This window comes from Dreissena polymorpha, chromosome 14 (genome assembly GCF_020536995.1).
Source record: "Dreissena polymorpha isolate Duluth1 chromosome 14, UMN_Dpol_1.0, whole genome shotgun sequence".
Lineage (NCBI taxonomy): Eukaryota > Metazoa > Mollusca > Bivalvia > Myida > Dreissenidae > Dreissena > Dreissena polymorpha.
The window spans coordinates 50,305,669-50,321,098 of record NC_068368.1 but is presented as its reverse complement, the minus strand read 5'-3'; the positions used below and the strand labels follow the sequence as shown (position 1 = coordinate 50,321,098).

Sequence of the window (15,430 nt, the reverse complement as noted above, 5' to 3'; positions counted from 1 at the left end):
AAAATACAAAAGAACTAACTGACTCGCGTTCAACAGATTTTTAATAAAGCGGTATGCATGATTGTAAATCCTGAAGTGAGATCGAAATTGAATGAGAGGTTTTAACAACTTTTCCACATCTTCATATTTGAACGATATCACTACTGTTCTTGTTTCTCTTTGCAGGTTGCCATGGTAGAGAAGGGTTTTCAGGAAGTAAGGAAGTTCATCGCCATGGCGGGCAGGAGTAAAAAGCCGGACCAGGTAATATTACCAAGTTTGTTGTCTAACGAGCTTATAAACTAACATTTGACCACAGTTGGCAACATTTGATCTTTGAGTACATTTCTTGTTCATGAGTAAAAGACGTACAGTCTTTCAATATAACAAGTAAGGCCTTTAAAAAAAATTAAGGGCAAAGGGCCGTGGGTAACTGCTTATGGCCCAGTGCAATCTGATAGCATAAGACAAACCTATCCTTGTCTGTCAGGTTTGAAATCATCTGATACATTTATTCTTTGCCCATACTTTGTTCCTGTTCCACACAAGGCAAATTTTTGACCGTGTAAAATAACATAAGAAAAGGGATTTTGCAACTTAAGTATTATATTTAATACACAGTTGTTACAGTTTGTGTTCAATGACCTTATACAAAGTATTCAAGTTAACAGGTATAAATGACATTCAAACAAAATTTTAACAGACAAACAATAATAGTCGTTATATTATGTGAGTCTTTATTGATTTTTTCTGGTTTTCATCATGCGCTTCATGACATAAAAAAGGTATGGTTTTATATATTGTCTTAAAAAAATTCTATTATACCAATATTTGCTGAAATTAATGTTACAGCGATCTATGAATTTAAGTAGGTTTTTAGTCAAAGGGAGATAAATGAATATGAAAATTTGGAGCTTTTGATTTTTCTTGACAGAGTTACCTTCTCTTGTCAATATTAGTGTGGGAAATGCAAACAGCTTATACTTAGTGTAGATTTTATTGATACCGGTATGTGTACAACATTCTATTGTTAGAATGGTAATGATAATCTGGTTCCCATTATACCAAGTGTAGGTTTATTCCTTAGAAATATTGAAATACAGGCTTGGCAGTGGATGAGAAAGTATATGTACAATTCCCTTGACACACCTTCACATGAGTGGGCCACAACAATTACCATTTCACATGCCAATTAAAATAATAATTGAAATGGTTATTTCATGTATTCCTTTCAGTAATTGTACTAAGATTATTATTTGTTCTCAACATATTGTTTGTCAGACTTGAAGTAGATCCATATAATTATTAACCAGGTTTTCCGAAGGGAAAAACTGGTTATTAGATTGGCGAATGCGGGCGGGCTGGCTGGCGGGCGGGCTGGCGGGCGGGCGGAACAAGCTTGTCCGGGCCATAACTATGTTGTTCATTGTCAGATTTTAAAATCATTTGGCACATTTGTTCACCATCATTTGACGGTGTGTCGCGCGAAATAATTACGTCGATATCTCCAAGGTCAAGGTCACACTTTGAGTTCAAAGGTCAAAAATGGCTATAAATGAGCTTGTCCTGGCCATAACTATGTCATTCATTGTGAGATTTTAAAATCATTTGGCACATTTGTTCACCATCATGGGACGGTGTCAAGGTCGCCACGACTAAAAATAGATTTTTTTAAAAAACAAACTTACAAATGGGGTTAATTTTGTTTGTTCATTTCAAAAGTTCAGTTTGAGATTTCTCCCTTTATCAGATTTTTTTTCACAATAAAAACCTGGTTTTGTGACAATTTTGTCCCTTGTTTTCTTTTCATCTGGGTAGATAGATAGATAGATAGAACATATATTTGTCATTACTGGGTGAAGTATGTGTTCACTCCAGGTAATGATGATTCCTGTTCCTAATTACTGCCATTATTCTTAATTGATCCAGATTTTATTAAGAAATTGAACACAAGGTTATTGGCAACGAAGGGGGTGGAAATGATCAGTCTGGTATGTCTAGAAATATGTGAGGCCTTTATATTAATGTAAGACGATGCATGTCCTGTAATTTCCTCACTATATATATTATTATGTTGGAGTTGATCAGAATATGTGCAGTTCATGTGGGAATCTCACAATTTGCGTCTGTTTTTAGCTAATTTCTGCTATCATCAAGGTCTGTTTACAATGATTCATTGTTAGACATTTGAATAAAAGAGACCCTCGTTTAAAATCAATTTTACTGCATTTATCAATGTAAGGTATATATTAACAAAGCATAAGGTAGGCAAACATGTGTTTTTGCTAATTACCCTTGTAAAGTAAAAAATAAATATTGGGAAAAGTTCAAAAATGTGTTGTAGTCGACCAACAGTTGTTTGGCAACTTTAGGGACCCAATACCTACCTTCAGGTCTAAAATGTTGTATCTGCAAAACATACTTATAGCATATAAAACAGGTTTGACACTCGAGCCTATCCGCTGGCTGATTGCGCAGTGTTCAAAGTCCTCACTGTGGCAATTGAGTGTTACCATAGCAACACATAGTCTGTCATATTTTCTGTTACAGAACAAGATGATGGAGCTGTTAAAACCACTGTCAGAAGTCATTTCAGGCATTCAGGTACAGTTCTCCAATGTTGTATCTATATGTGCTATACATGTGTATGCCTTTCAGTTTTTAGCAAGGCTGTTTTCGGAGAAAACCCGAGGTATTGTCATAGCCTGCTCGCCGTCCGCCGGCATCGAGCTAAAACCTTTACATTGGCTCTAAAATCAAAGTGCTTCCACCTACAACTTTGAAACTTCATATGTAGATGCACCTTGCTGAGTTCTACACCCATTTTGGGTCACTAGGTCAAAGGTGAAGGTCACTGTGACCTCTAAAAAAAAAAAATTCTGACAAGCTTTCGCAGCCGAGCTTGGCACACAAGTGATTTTTTTTTTATAAAAAACAATAAAAAGAAGAAAAAAAGGGGATGTGCTTCTTTGAAATCAGTCTAAATGTTTGCATCTGAGAAATTTTACTTGTAAAGTATTGTAACAAGAATTTAATTGACATTCACTGTGAATTCTTTAAGATTGATTGAGCATTTCTACAAAATGGAATACAATATTCTAATCTAAGTCAGTTGGAATCAAATATAATATCACCAAGCTAAGGTTTTTACAATTGATGTACCTTGAATCCAAGCGATTTTGGGCCATTATTACCCTATTTTAGAATGGTTTGTTTGATTACCAATGAAAATCAACTATCACTATTTAAAGTGATTAGATCATGCTACTATTTCTACAACGTTATTGCCGATGCTTGTATTTCAGGAGTGCCATGAGAGCTGCGCTAAATAAATGTGTGTAAAGTGTCATACAGAATTAGTGTAATAAATGTGTGTAAAGTGTCATACAGAATTAGTGTAATAAATGTGTGTAAAGTGTCATACAGAATTAGTGTAATAAATGTGTGTAAAGTGTCATACAGAATTAGTGTAATAAATGTGTGTAAAGTGTCATACAGAATTAGTGTAATAAATGTGTGTAAAGTGTCATACAGAATTAGTGTAATAAATGTGTGTAAAGTGTCATACAGAATTAGTGTAATAAATGTGTTTAAAGTGTCATACAGATTAGTGTAATAAATGTGTGTAAAGTGTCATACAGAATTAGCTTGTTCAATCTGCACATGCTAATCAGGGACGACACTTTCCGCCTAGACTGAATTCTTTTGGAAGAGACTGCCCTTTAACAAATTGAATAAAAGAGGAAAGTGTGGTCCCTGAAAAGCCTGTGCAATCTCGGACGACACTTTACGCATATGCATTATGTCCTGTTTTCCCAGAACAAGGCACGTTGTGTTTTCAGGAGTTCCGTGAGAGCAAGCGACAGAGCCCGATGTTCAATCACCTGTCAGGAGTGTCAGAGGCCATTGGAGCCCTGGGATGGGTCTCTGTGGTACGTTTACCTACGTTACTAGGCTTGTGTTATCCATTTCCCACTCAGAAGCGAAGTGAAAGTGGCTAAATTAAAGCAGCATAAAACCAGAACTGCCTGCAAGTAACTTTCAGTCTGTTAAGGTTTTATGCTGTTTGCTACTCATATGTAGTTAAGGGTTGGAGATGAGGCCTTAACACTTTAATGTTTAAAGAAAGGTCTTTAATTTCATTTGATTTTATTAGGGACTACAAACGGTATGCATATCTGAGCAGTAAAGGGTTGTCTAACATGTTGTAAGAACTTAAACCACAGGTGAAAATTACCTATTAACCCTTTGCATGCTGGGAATTTTGTCGTCTGCTAAAATGTCATCTGCTGAATTTCTAAAATTAGCATTTTCTTCGATTGTTTTCACAGAATACTATCAGAATAGCAAACAGTTTGGATCCTGATGAGACGCCACGTTCTGTGGCGTCTCATCTGGATCCAAACTGTTTGCAAAGGCCTTTAAAATTCGGTTCCAGCACTGAAAGGGTTAAACCACAGGTGAAAATGACCTATTAAGCCGCACAGGAATTGTTTTGAATGGAAAGCTTATCGACCAAAACACAAAAAATGCTCTGCAATTTGTCAAAAAATAATGATTTGGTAAGTTATAAATTGCAAAGTGCCTATACACTGGAAAGTGTGTTATGCCTCTTGTGTAAATCTATTGATGTTTGTATCAAGCACTTTCCACAAGGAAACATACTGAAATGTATTTTGTACTAACAAAATGAAGCTTACGTCATTTTCTCTGATTGGAATTATTTTTTTTTTTTGGGGGGGGGGGGGGCAGGGGGGGGGGGTTGGTTAAAGCTGTGTCAAGAAGATTTGAACTCCTGCTGATGTAGCTGAGATTCGTTCTTTATATTGAGGATGTATAAATGAAAATCTTAGGGTTATTGCATTGAGTCTTCAGGACAAGGGGGTTAAATGTCAAATTTTTGTAATGTAAATTTGACATGTTACTTACTGGCATATGCTAACGCAGATGATTAAGTATTTTTAAATTATGGTTAAGTTGCAGAAAGCATTAAAAACAGCTTACAATTCTCTAGTTTACTATTGCTTAACATAACAGATCATTTAATACGATTTTGCGATAATATTTGCTTTGATTTTCTGCTTTCTAGGGGAGAAAAGTCTACTTGTTTTACTTGATTTGATTTCTATTTCTTATTGAGTATATAAAAATTTGCTAATCTCAATAACATTTGCAGTTAGCAATCAATTTGTTCTTGAGGTTATGGTATGATTAATTGTAAAAGACAAAAATGCATAATAAATAGACATCAAATTCCTAAAAGAATCTTCTCAGATGAATGTAGTTATAGTATGTACAGTTAAATAGTTCTTGTTTCTTATCGATTAATTAAACTGTTATATCTTTGCATATTTTCAGTCACTGACCCCAGTCCTTAATATGTAGGGTTTCATTTTTACTAATAAACCTTCGATTGTTTTCAGACACTGATCCTAGACCACTATGTTTTCGGTTTAATTTTAAACAGATAAACCTGTGAATGTTTTTAGTCACCAACCCCAGGTCCCTATGTGAAGGAAATGCAGGATGCAGGCATGTTCTTCACCAACAGAGTCATCAAGGATCACAAAGACTCGTAAGTTCATTGTTCATTAACAGTGCGTGTCTTTCTTGTTCAAATTTGTGGCCAGAATTTGGCCCTATTCTATAATTTACAATCTCAAATAGTATGTATTTTTACCAAATGACTGTGAAAAATTCCCAAATTTCCCAGCATGCATGAAGGATTGAGGAAATAGCAAGAAAGTACATTTTCTGGTCTTTATAGGATTTTTTAATCTTTAAATCTTGGTCACAGACAATAAAGAGTACATGTAATTGGAAATTAACTTGCACATGTTATAAAATAATCTTTATGTACATATTTTCTGTTACTTCTGAATGAATTCTTTTAAAGTCTGATTATGCACTGAATATTGTGGAAAATACAATTTAATGTGTAATGATGTATTTGGAAAGTACATTTTCTCTCATTTTAAATATTTTTTCCTTTGTCAAGACAGTAAAAACACAGCTGTAAATTATGTAGCATGTTTCAATGAATGAGCAAGAAATAAATACATTTGTTTTTGGCATCTTTGGATATACGCATGTCTTCTCTTGCTTGGACAAAGCATGATATGACATTGTCAGCTTCTTTGTACATATTATATTTTAGACCAAATACAGGAAGCAAAGATTTACATCGTTTACCCATACATGGAGAAGAAATCTGTAGCTGTTTGTCTTATAGGAACTCCAGGAATTTTCTATTTTCTTTTTGCTCCTGATTCAATGTCTGGTTTCCCAATGTACGTACCATACTTTGATGTCTATGTTGATATGATTATTGTTTCTTCTTTTCTCTACTCATTCAAGTACAGGAGGCTGAAAGAATCTTTTTAGCCAGCACAATAATTTTATTAAGTCTTCCAGTAGCTGATACCAACAAAAGCACAAGAAGTTTAACCTATTATTATATAATACGTGCAGATTATTTTTATGCATCGCTAAGCTCTGAAGAATTGTTTATTGTGATTGTATAGTGGTATAGAAAGTATTTAAAATACATTTGCCACAGGTTACCATCACTTTCTACACTCACACCCCAGCAGCATGTCTTTATGCCTTTTTCCTGAGCTAAATCCTGGGCAAAAGTGTAGCCGTAGACTGTTTTATTTACAAACAGTCATTTGCTAGCCCCTGACACAAGTTATGGAACATAATTTCATATATACAAAAGCATGTGTGCGCATAACATTATCAGGCAGCAGTTGGTTTAGATTTTGACATAAATATATGAAATATCATTACATTGGTATTTCTACCAAATTTACTCAGAATTAATCGTGCCCTTAAATCTTTAAACATTGGACAGATAAGAACAAAATGATATTCCGTTTCAACTTGTTTTAAATTACAAACTTTACAAATTCTTTCGTGTTTTGGAATTTTAGAATACCGGCCCCTTTTAACCGACTGTTTTTAGCTCTTCTGGCCATAGGCCAGAAGAGCTTATGGGATGGCATGATGTCTGTCTGTCTGTCTGTCTGTCTGTCTGTCTGTCTGTCTGTCTGTCTGTCTGTCTGTCTGTCTGTCTGTCTGTGTGTGCGTTAGACTTTCTCTTGTTTATCTAATAAAGTCCCCTGTTTGCATCCGATTCTTTTCAAACTTGTTCAGTATGTTGATATTAATGAGGACTCTAACCCTATTGAAAAAGGGTTACATTAGAGTAAAAAGTCCAGAATTATCTCCCCTTGAATTTGAGAAAATTATGAAATAAGGCCTGTTTACGCAATAAAGTCTACAGTTTTAATCCAATCATTTCCCCACTAGCACAGTGTCTTTATCTGAATGATGAGTCAAACCCTATTGAAAATGAGCAATATTGGAGTTTGAGAATTTGAGAAAAAAATGAAAATCTTTAACATTTTGCCATAACTTTTGCAATATTGAAGATAGCAACTTCATATTTAGCATGCATGTGTATCTCATGGAGCTGCACATTTTGAGTGGTGAAAGGTCAAGGTCATCTTTCAAGGTCAAAGGTAAAAAAAAAATCAAAAGCGGCGCAGAAGGGGACATAGTGATTCCGACAAACACATTTCTTGTTTGTTTACATATAAAGTTCTATCCTTTTGAAACTTCAATGGATGTTTTATATCATCAAGGGCCAGAACCCCATTGAGAGTGAAAAAAAAAAGTCAAACTTATTGTTGAAAAGGAGCCATTTGAAGTTTAAATTTTACGTTTCTTCTTGTTTATGCGATGAATTTCCCATTTTTGGGTCTGTTTGTTTAAAACTTACTCAGATTGTTCATACTATCAAGGGCTTGAGCCCTATTGAATCCAGCAAGTAGAGTGATTCAGGCCCTCATGGGCCTCTTGTATTAAATACTGCATCTTAATTCTTAAACTTAAATATTACTTACATCAATATAAATAGCGATGCCCTCTGAAATAAAAAGAATGAGATTTTTGTGGGGTTAAAATATTTCTTACAACAAAAACTTCACAGCTAAAAAAAAGTATTATTTTAAGAAAGCAAGTTAATTATGCAATATGTCATGTATTTTAATAGCTTAATTACGTTACCTGATATCATATGCTTACTTATTCCGATAGGATCGTAATTTATCCGAAATTTTTCGTCCAAGGAATCCCACACTATTCAGAAACCCGTCAGGTAGGACAGAGCGGTCACATAGTGCCGTGTAGCCGCACAACCAAAACGGGACATTACCCAGAGTCACTCTTATTCCGGATGGCGATATACAAAGGCCGACATTTTGTTATTAACTTAATTGTTGCTTCTGTTTCTCTGGATTCTTCTGTTTAACAGAATAGAGAAGTTTTTGTATTGCGTTAAAACATTCTCCGTATATATATATCCCTGTATTTCTGTAATTGTTTTGTGTATTTGTTTGTTTGTTCAAGGCAAAATATGCCTCAAACACGTGGCTCATGTGGACACACAAAGGCAGCATGGGACAACCATGGTAGCTGCCTGTCGTGTGCAGGATGTACCCAGGATAACTGCTGCCCTTTCTGTGAGCATTGGTCTGCAGATACCTGGGCCATTAAGCGTCGACCCTTCAAGAGTCGTGGACGCAACAAGAATAGTTCAGATCAAAGTAGGGAAAGTTCCGTGTGTCGGGACTTTTCACCACACGATCTTGACCATACTCCACCAGTAGCTGCCAGGCATCGGTCCCTACCCCGTGACGACACTGGACAAAATTTGCCCGGTCCGTTCATCGGGAATGACCAGTTGAATGACATGGCATCAGATCAACGTAGGAAAAGTTCCGTGTGTCGGGACTTTTCACCACACGATCTTGACCATATGCCACCAGTAGCTGCCAGGCATCGGTCCCTACCCCGTGACGACACCGGACAAAATTTGCCCGGTCCGTTCATCGGGAATGACCAGTTGACCGGTCCGGAGACTTCACCGGTCACCGGTCAACATTGACCGGTCCGGTCACCGGTCAGGCTGTGACCGGTCAACCGGTCACCGGTCATTGACCGGTCCGGTCACTGGTCATGTAATGACCGATCCGGTCACCGGGTTTCAGTCTGTGCCACAGACCGTTCCGGTCACCGTAGATGTTGACACTACCTTGTCAGTACTCCACAAAGGTAGACGCAGCCGCGTTTCTACTGTGAGTCACAGACGTAAACATGTAGTGTCTGATGTTTCCGGCTACTCCTCCACCTCAGGCTCGTCGTCGTATGACTCATCGTCTACTTCAAATAGCCCTCATCATTATCGGAGGGGACGTCGTTCACGCTCACCGAGTGTTTCTCGGCGTATATTGCCTCGTAAAGACCGATCACGCCAGCGCTCGGGGAGACGTTCGATCAGGAAACATCATTCCCAGCGCCGCCCAACAGTGTCTCGGCATCGCAGGGATAAGGGACATAGACCTTCCTCTATTAGGCGCTCTCGGACTCCTAGGTCCCCTAGTCGATCCTTCTCTGATGAATCTATTGACACCCTTCCACGTGTGTCGGCCTCTATTTTGGCCTCAACACACACTCCAGCCGTTCCTATAACCACTGAGCATAATTTGTATTCAAACACTAGTTTGCATACATATCAGGCTCAAGGTACCGGGGTTAATCTAACCACTTCGGCTGCGTTTTCAGCCCCACGGGTCTCTTCCACATTGCATAGAAGTATACCCCGGGCTGCCGCTACACCATCAAATCCCAATACTTTGTGGATCCAACAGTCGCCGGGAATCTTTGTCCCTTTTTCGACTGATCCTTTACCAGCGACCTCTGGTATTCAAAGTGAGTCTGCTGACTTGATCTCTGAGGGAACTAACTCACCAGCTATATCTTTGATGGTGCCGGAAAACGATTCTCTCATGATAGAAGCGAATGAATCTATTATTCCTTCTCCTATATCCACCGGTTTCAATCAATCCAATGCTACCGCAGATGGTTCGATTGAGGCGGGTTCGGAGTCTAATGAGGCCGAACTTTATTATTTGGCCTCCATCAATCAGGTATACGAACTTATGTTCAATACCTTAGATGAGAACTTCTGCCCCCGCCCTTCCTTGTCTCTCACAGGATCTGCGGTTACCGTTACAGAACAGGTAGCACGCAGATGAGAGCCCGGCAGAATAAGTAAGGCTACTTCCCGAGTGGATCTACGCCTTCCTATTGGCTCTTCCACAATGGCTGTTTTTCAGTCACTTGAACCACCCAATAAGCCTTCGCCATCTCCATGGAAAGCCCCTAAGGAGCTGACGGAGCCTAAACAGATGGACGGTGGGAAAAGTTATAAGGCCCCGGTACCCGACCCTGCTACCGGTTTGGACCTTTCCAAACTTCCGGTTCCTGATGCTGACATTAGTAAGCTGTCACTTACAATGCCGTCATCATCTACCCATACATCAGTCCCTCTTTCCCTGTTGGAAAATTGGGAGCTGAGAGAACGCCGTTCCATAGGTCTGGCTAACCAGCTAGATCTCATGGCAGCCACAGCCTTAGACTTGGTTTGGGAGCTCTCTGATTCAATCCCAGAGGAGCTCCGGGCCTTGTTGATACATCTTTCACGTACTACGCAGTGTTTATCTCACAATGCTGCGTCGTCTATGTCTGAGATGTTAAGGCTTCGGAGAGACCTCATCCTCTCTTCCTTGCCCAATAATTTCCTTTTGGAAACAGGCGTAAACTCCCTTCGAACTGCTCCACTAACAGCAGATTCTCTTTTCGGAGGGAGGATACAGTCGGCACTTACTGCTGATCGTGAAGATCAGATACATGCCTCCTTAGCTAGGAGCAACTCTGGCCAGCGCCCTGTGGTTTTTAAGCGCCCTGCTTCTAAGCCCCCAGGAGCCCCACCGGCCAAGAACGCTAAAAGGGACAGTTTCCCTACTAAGCGTCCGTCTGCTCCACTTCAGCCCACAAATAGGCCTCCTTTTCAGAACAGAACAACTTCCTATCGGAAGCCTTCTGTAAAACAAAATTGGAGTAAGGGCAAACCCAATACGGACAAGAAGTCATTTAATCCTTCTTCCGGCAAGGGTGGACCTCCTAAAGGTCAGCCCTAGGTCATACCCCTTTCTACCGCCACAACCTCTGATGCTGGAGGTACCAGTCGGGGCCAGACTTATGCACTTCGCAAATCGATGGCTCCAAATAACTTCGGACGCGTGGGTTCATTCTCTTGTCACACAAGGCCTCACTTTTCAATTCGAAAAAAGGCCCCCACTCTCTTGCGTCCCAATAGATCTGGTATCTCCGCATCCACAACTTCCAGACTCCATTCTCGGACTCCTGGAAAAACAGGCGGTAGAAAGGGTTCACGACCCTTGTTCTCCAGGATTTTACAGTCGCCTTTTCCTTGTTCAAAAGAAAAGCGGCTCCTGGAGACCAGTCATAGACTTAAAAGTGTTCAACACGTTTCTAGTCAAACCTACTTTCAAGATGGAGACTCCTGCCTTCATTTGGCGCTCCATCAAACCCATGCAATGGGGGGTTTCCTTGGACCTGGAAGATGCATACTTCCATGTTCCTATCCATCCCAACTACCGGAAGTACCTGCGCTTCTCCTTTCGAGGCCAGGTCTACCAGTTTTGGGCGATGCCCTTTGGATTGGCCACGGCTCCACGAGTTTTCACCAAACTCATGGCCGCAGTGAGCGCACACCTCCGATTACACGGGGTTCAACTGCTTCAGTATTTCGACGATTGGCTCTTACACCAGCTCGATCGTCAACTGCTTCTGCTACACCTAGAGTTCTCTTGGAAGGAGCTCCTCTCTTTAGGACTCCTTCTCAATGTAGCCAAGTCAGACCTCATTCCCTCTCAGGATTTCATATTCGTGGGAATGAATTTTCTGACCCACATCAATCGGGTCAGGGTCTCACCGCAACGTATATCAGACCTCCTTTTGAAGGTCAGATGGGTGCTGTCCCAATCTCATATCACAGCTCAAGATTTCCTCTCACTCAACGGTATCCTGAGCTCTGTAGCAGACTTCGTGCAGTTGGGACGTCTCTTCCTACGTCCTCTTCAGCACTATCTCTCAGCTCGATGTAAATGGTCTCCAGACAATCTGCTTACACAGATTCCCATCCTTCCGTCCTTAGTCCCCCACCTTCAATGGTGGCTAGACGAGGAGACCCTGTTGGCAGGAGTACCGCTTCTTCCCCCACAACCGTCTTTACATCTCATAACAGATGCGAGCATGGAAGGTTGGGGCGCTCACCTGGAACCCCGCAGCCTGACATTATCAGGATTGTGGTCTCCTCAGGAGTCTCTCCTGCACATAAACAATCTCGAAATGCGAGCAGTCTTTCTAGCTGTTTCTCAATTCCAATCACATCTTCGGGACTCCTGTGTGATGGTATTGACAGACAACACATCAGTCGTGGCTTACATCCAGAAACAGGGCGGGACACACTCTCACTCCCTGTATCTGGAAACAATGAAATGACTTGTTCTTTGCAAGAGCCTAAACGTCTCTCTCTTGTCCAAACACATACCAGGTCGTCTCAACGCCCTGGCGGACGGTTTGTCTCGCAAACACCAGTTACTACCATCGGAGTGGACACTTCATCAGGAAGTGGCCAATCAGATATTCCTCACATTCGGTTATCCACTGGTCGACCTGTTTGCGACCAGAGACAACCACAGACTTCCTCTGTATGTGAGTCCAGTGTACGAACCAGCAGCGTGGGCGGTAGACGCGCTTTCGTTCGATTGGGATCAACTGGATGCTTACGCTTATCCCCCACCCATTCTAATTCCCCAAATCTTAGGGAAAATCAGGGTGAGCTCTTGCCGGATCCTCCTGATAGCCCCTTGGTGGCCCAGGAGATCCTGGTTCAACGACCTTCTCGGTCTCCTGTGCGAATTTCCCAGGGAACTCCCGCACAGGTCAGATCTCCTATCTCAGAGAGGCAGACTTCACATGGATCCAGACATGTTCCACTTACACGTCTGGCCGTTATCAGGCAATCCCTGCAGAAGAAACGCTTTTCTGTCAGGGCTTCAACGCTCGTTGCCTCTGCAAGGAGAAAGTCCACCAGAGCAGTCTTTGATGCTCGCTGGAAACTCTTCTCTAATTGGTGTGTTCGAGGGAAAATTGATCCCCTCAATCCCTCTGCTAGACGCATAGCGGATTTTCTAATCTATCTCTTTGATGATAAGAAACTTTCTCTTAGCTCCATCAAAGGATACAGATCTATGCTTTCGCATACCTTGGCTTTTCGTAAGTCATCACAAGTCTGTGCTGACCCAGCCATTTTGGAAATGATCCGCGCCATGGAACTTAAACGTCCTGTGTCTCGTTCTCTTACCCCCAAATGGGATTTGGCTTGTGTTCTTGGATCGCTTATTAAAGCTCCTTATGAACCCCTTAATCAGGCTTCTTTACAGTTCCTAACCTGGAAGACCGTTTTCCTTCTTACCATGGCTTCATCCAAACGTAGAAGTGAAATTCATGCTCTTTCTATCGAAGAAAGCCATCTTCGTTTTGATTCCTCCGATGGCTCTGTCACCTTGTTGTGTCAGCCAGGATTCCTTGCTAAAAATCAACTCCCCTCTATGGCTTCTAAACCCTTCAAGGTCCCAAGTCTTTCTAGAACTTGTGGTAATGAAGATGAAGATAGACTCCTCTGCCCTGTCAGGTCTTTGAAGTTCTATCTTAGTAGAGTTAAGTCTATTCGAGGTTCTCTTTTAATTAGTAATTACTTACCTGATATCGGTAAGTCCCACCTCCCACCCCGCACTTCGTCTAATATTTCATATTTTTTATTGGAATAAGAGTGGACTCTGGGTAATGTCCCGTTTTGGTTGTGCAGCTACACGGCACTATGTGATTGCTCTGTCCTACCTGACGGGTTTCTGAATAGTGTGGGATTCCTCGGACGAAAAATTCCGGATAAATTACGATCCTATCGGAATAAGTAAGCATATGATATCAGGTAAGTAATTACTAATTAAAATGAATTTTACTAGAAAAATTTGTTTTAGTACATGTTTATATCATCTTAAAGTTGAAAAGAAATTATTCCAATGAAAAGGAGTTCAAGAGACTATGAGCAAACATTCATACACCATTTGTTAATTATGCCAAAAGTGTGACACACATTTACATTTATTGGCAACATCGCATAATGTTCATTCATTGGAATTACTTCGGAAATAAAGTGTGTATTTTTTCTTTGAATGAAAATGCATACCAGAATGGAGGAAAAATGTGAAATTGCAAATGCCTGCTTTGCAAAAATTTCTGTTAATTGGGTTTGACTTCCTATTACATTGTGAATTCACGTAAAAAATAATTGCATTGGTTTTCTAAATAACACACTGTAAATATCTCATGTGGAGTTCCGTGAACTTTGTTCATGAAACAAATACAAAATGGACATTATGTCTCTGTAGCAATTGAAACTGTCTGTTAACTCGAAAGAGTTCAAGTTTAAGCATGACTTCTCTTCCATTTTGTTCTAATTTAATATAGAAAAACAATGACATTATTGACAGACCTGAAATGGTGTGAGTAAATGTTTAAACAACCATTTATTAATGTGCGTAAGTGTGTATCACTCTGGTTTAAAGCAAATACTAGCAGTTATTAATATTTATTTTAGAAAAATTACTACTAATAGAATTACGTGCATATATGACCTACTTTTTCATTGTGTGTTCTGTGTAGTTAACATAAACGTTCAGATAAGTTGATGAAAATAAAGTTCCAATTTTTTCAAGTTCATCAGTGTTTGTTAATACTTATAGATTTCCAGCAATAACTTTAAAAAAAATTGCAACCTGGTAATTATTGGCTAAATAGCGACTCATATTCTTACATTGATTATCCGCTTATGACAATATAGATTTTTATTCCCCGCCATCGGCGGAGGGATATTGTTTGGCGTTGTCTGTCCGTCTTTCCGTCCGTCCGGAGCCATATCTAGGAAGTGCTTTGGGGGATTTCATTGAAACTTGGTATGAGTATGTATATGGATAAGAGGATGATGCATGCCTAATGGCATTGTACACCATCAGTTAATAACACAGTTATGGCCTTTTGTATCTTGAAAAAATGCGTTTTTGTGTGTCCGGAGTCATATCTTGGAAGTGCTTTGGCGGATTTCATTGAAACTTGGTATAAGTATATATATGGATAAGAGGATGATGCATGCAAAATGGCATTGTACACCATATGTTAATAACGGAGTTATGGGCCTTTGTACCTTAAAAAAAAAAATGCTTTTTTGAGTGTCAGATTACAGTGTAATACTTTTGTGCCCAGAAACATATTGGCAGGGGATATCAATTCAACGAATTTGCTTGTTGCTGTTTCAAAAGGTCATTGAGGTTAAGATCTTTTACTTAAGTTTACATTTTGCAAGTTAATGACACAGTGAATTCATGGCTTGAGGAAGAAATTGAAAAGGCCATTTCGAGAGAAAAAAAAAATGCATGAAAATATAGAGTTTTCCTCA

The 15,430-nt window shown here is 39.8% G+C and overlaps 1 protein-coding gene across 5 annotated transcripts in view; it reads left to right on the top strand.

Moving 5' to 3' along the window:
- The window catches only part of LOC127856982 (adenylyl cyclase-associated protein 1-like), a 95,417-nt gene that overhangs the window by 54,811 nt on the left and 25,176 nt on the right, over nucleotides 1-15,430 (top strand). For all 5 annotated transcript variants that reach the window (XM_052393214.1, XM_052393213.1, XM_052393211.1 and 2 more), the window contains 4 exons: nucleotides 166-243; nucleotides 2,530-2,583; nucleotides 3,822-3,911; nucleotides 5,469-5,554. In XM_052393214.1, coding sequence (XP_052249174.1) covers nucleotides 166-243; nucleotides 2,530-2,583; nucleotides 3,822-3,911; nucleotides 5,469-5,554 — 308 coding nt within the window. The remainder of the gene's footprint in view (nucleotides 1-165; nucleotides 244-2,529; nucleotides 2,584-3,821; nucleotides 3,912-5,468; nucleotides 5,555-15,430) is intronic.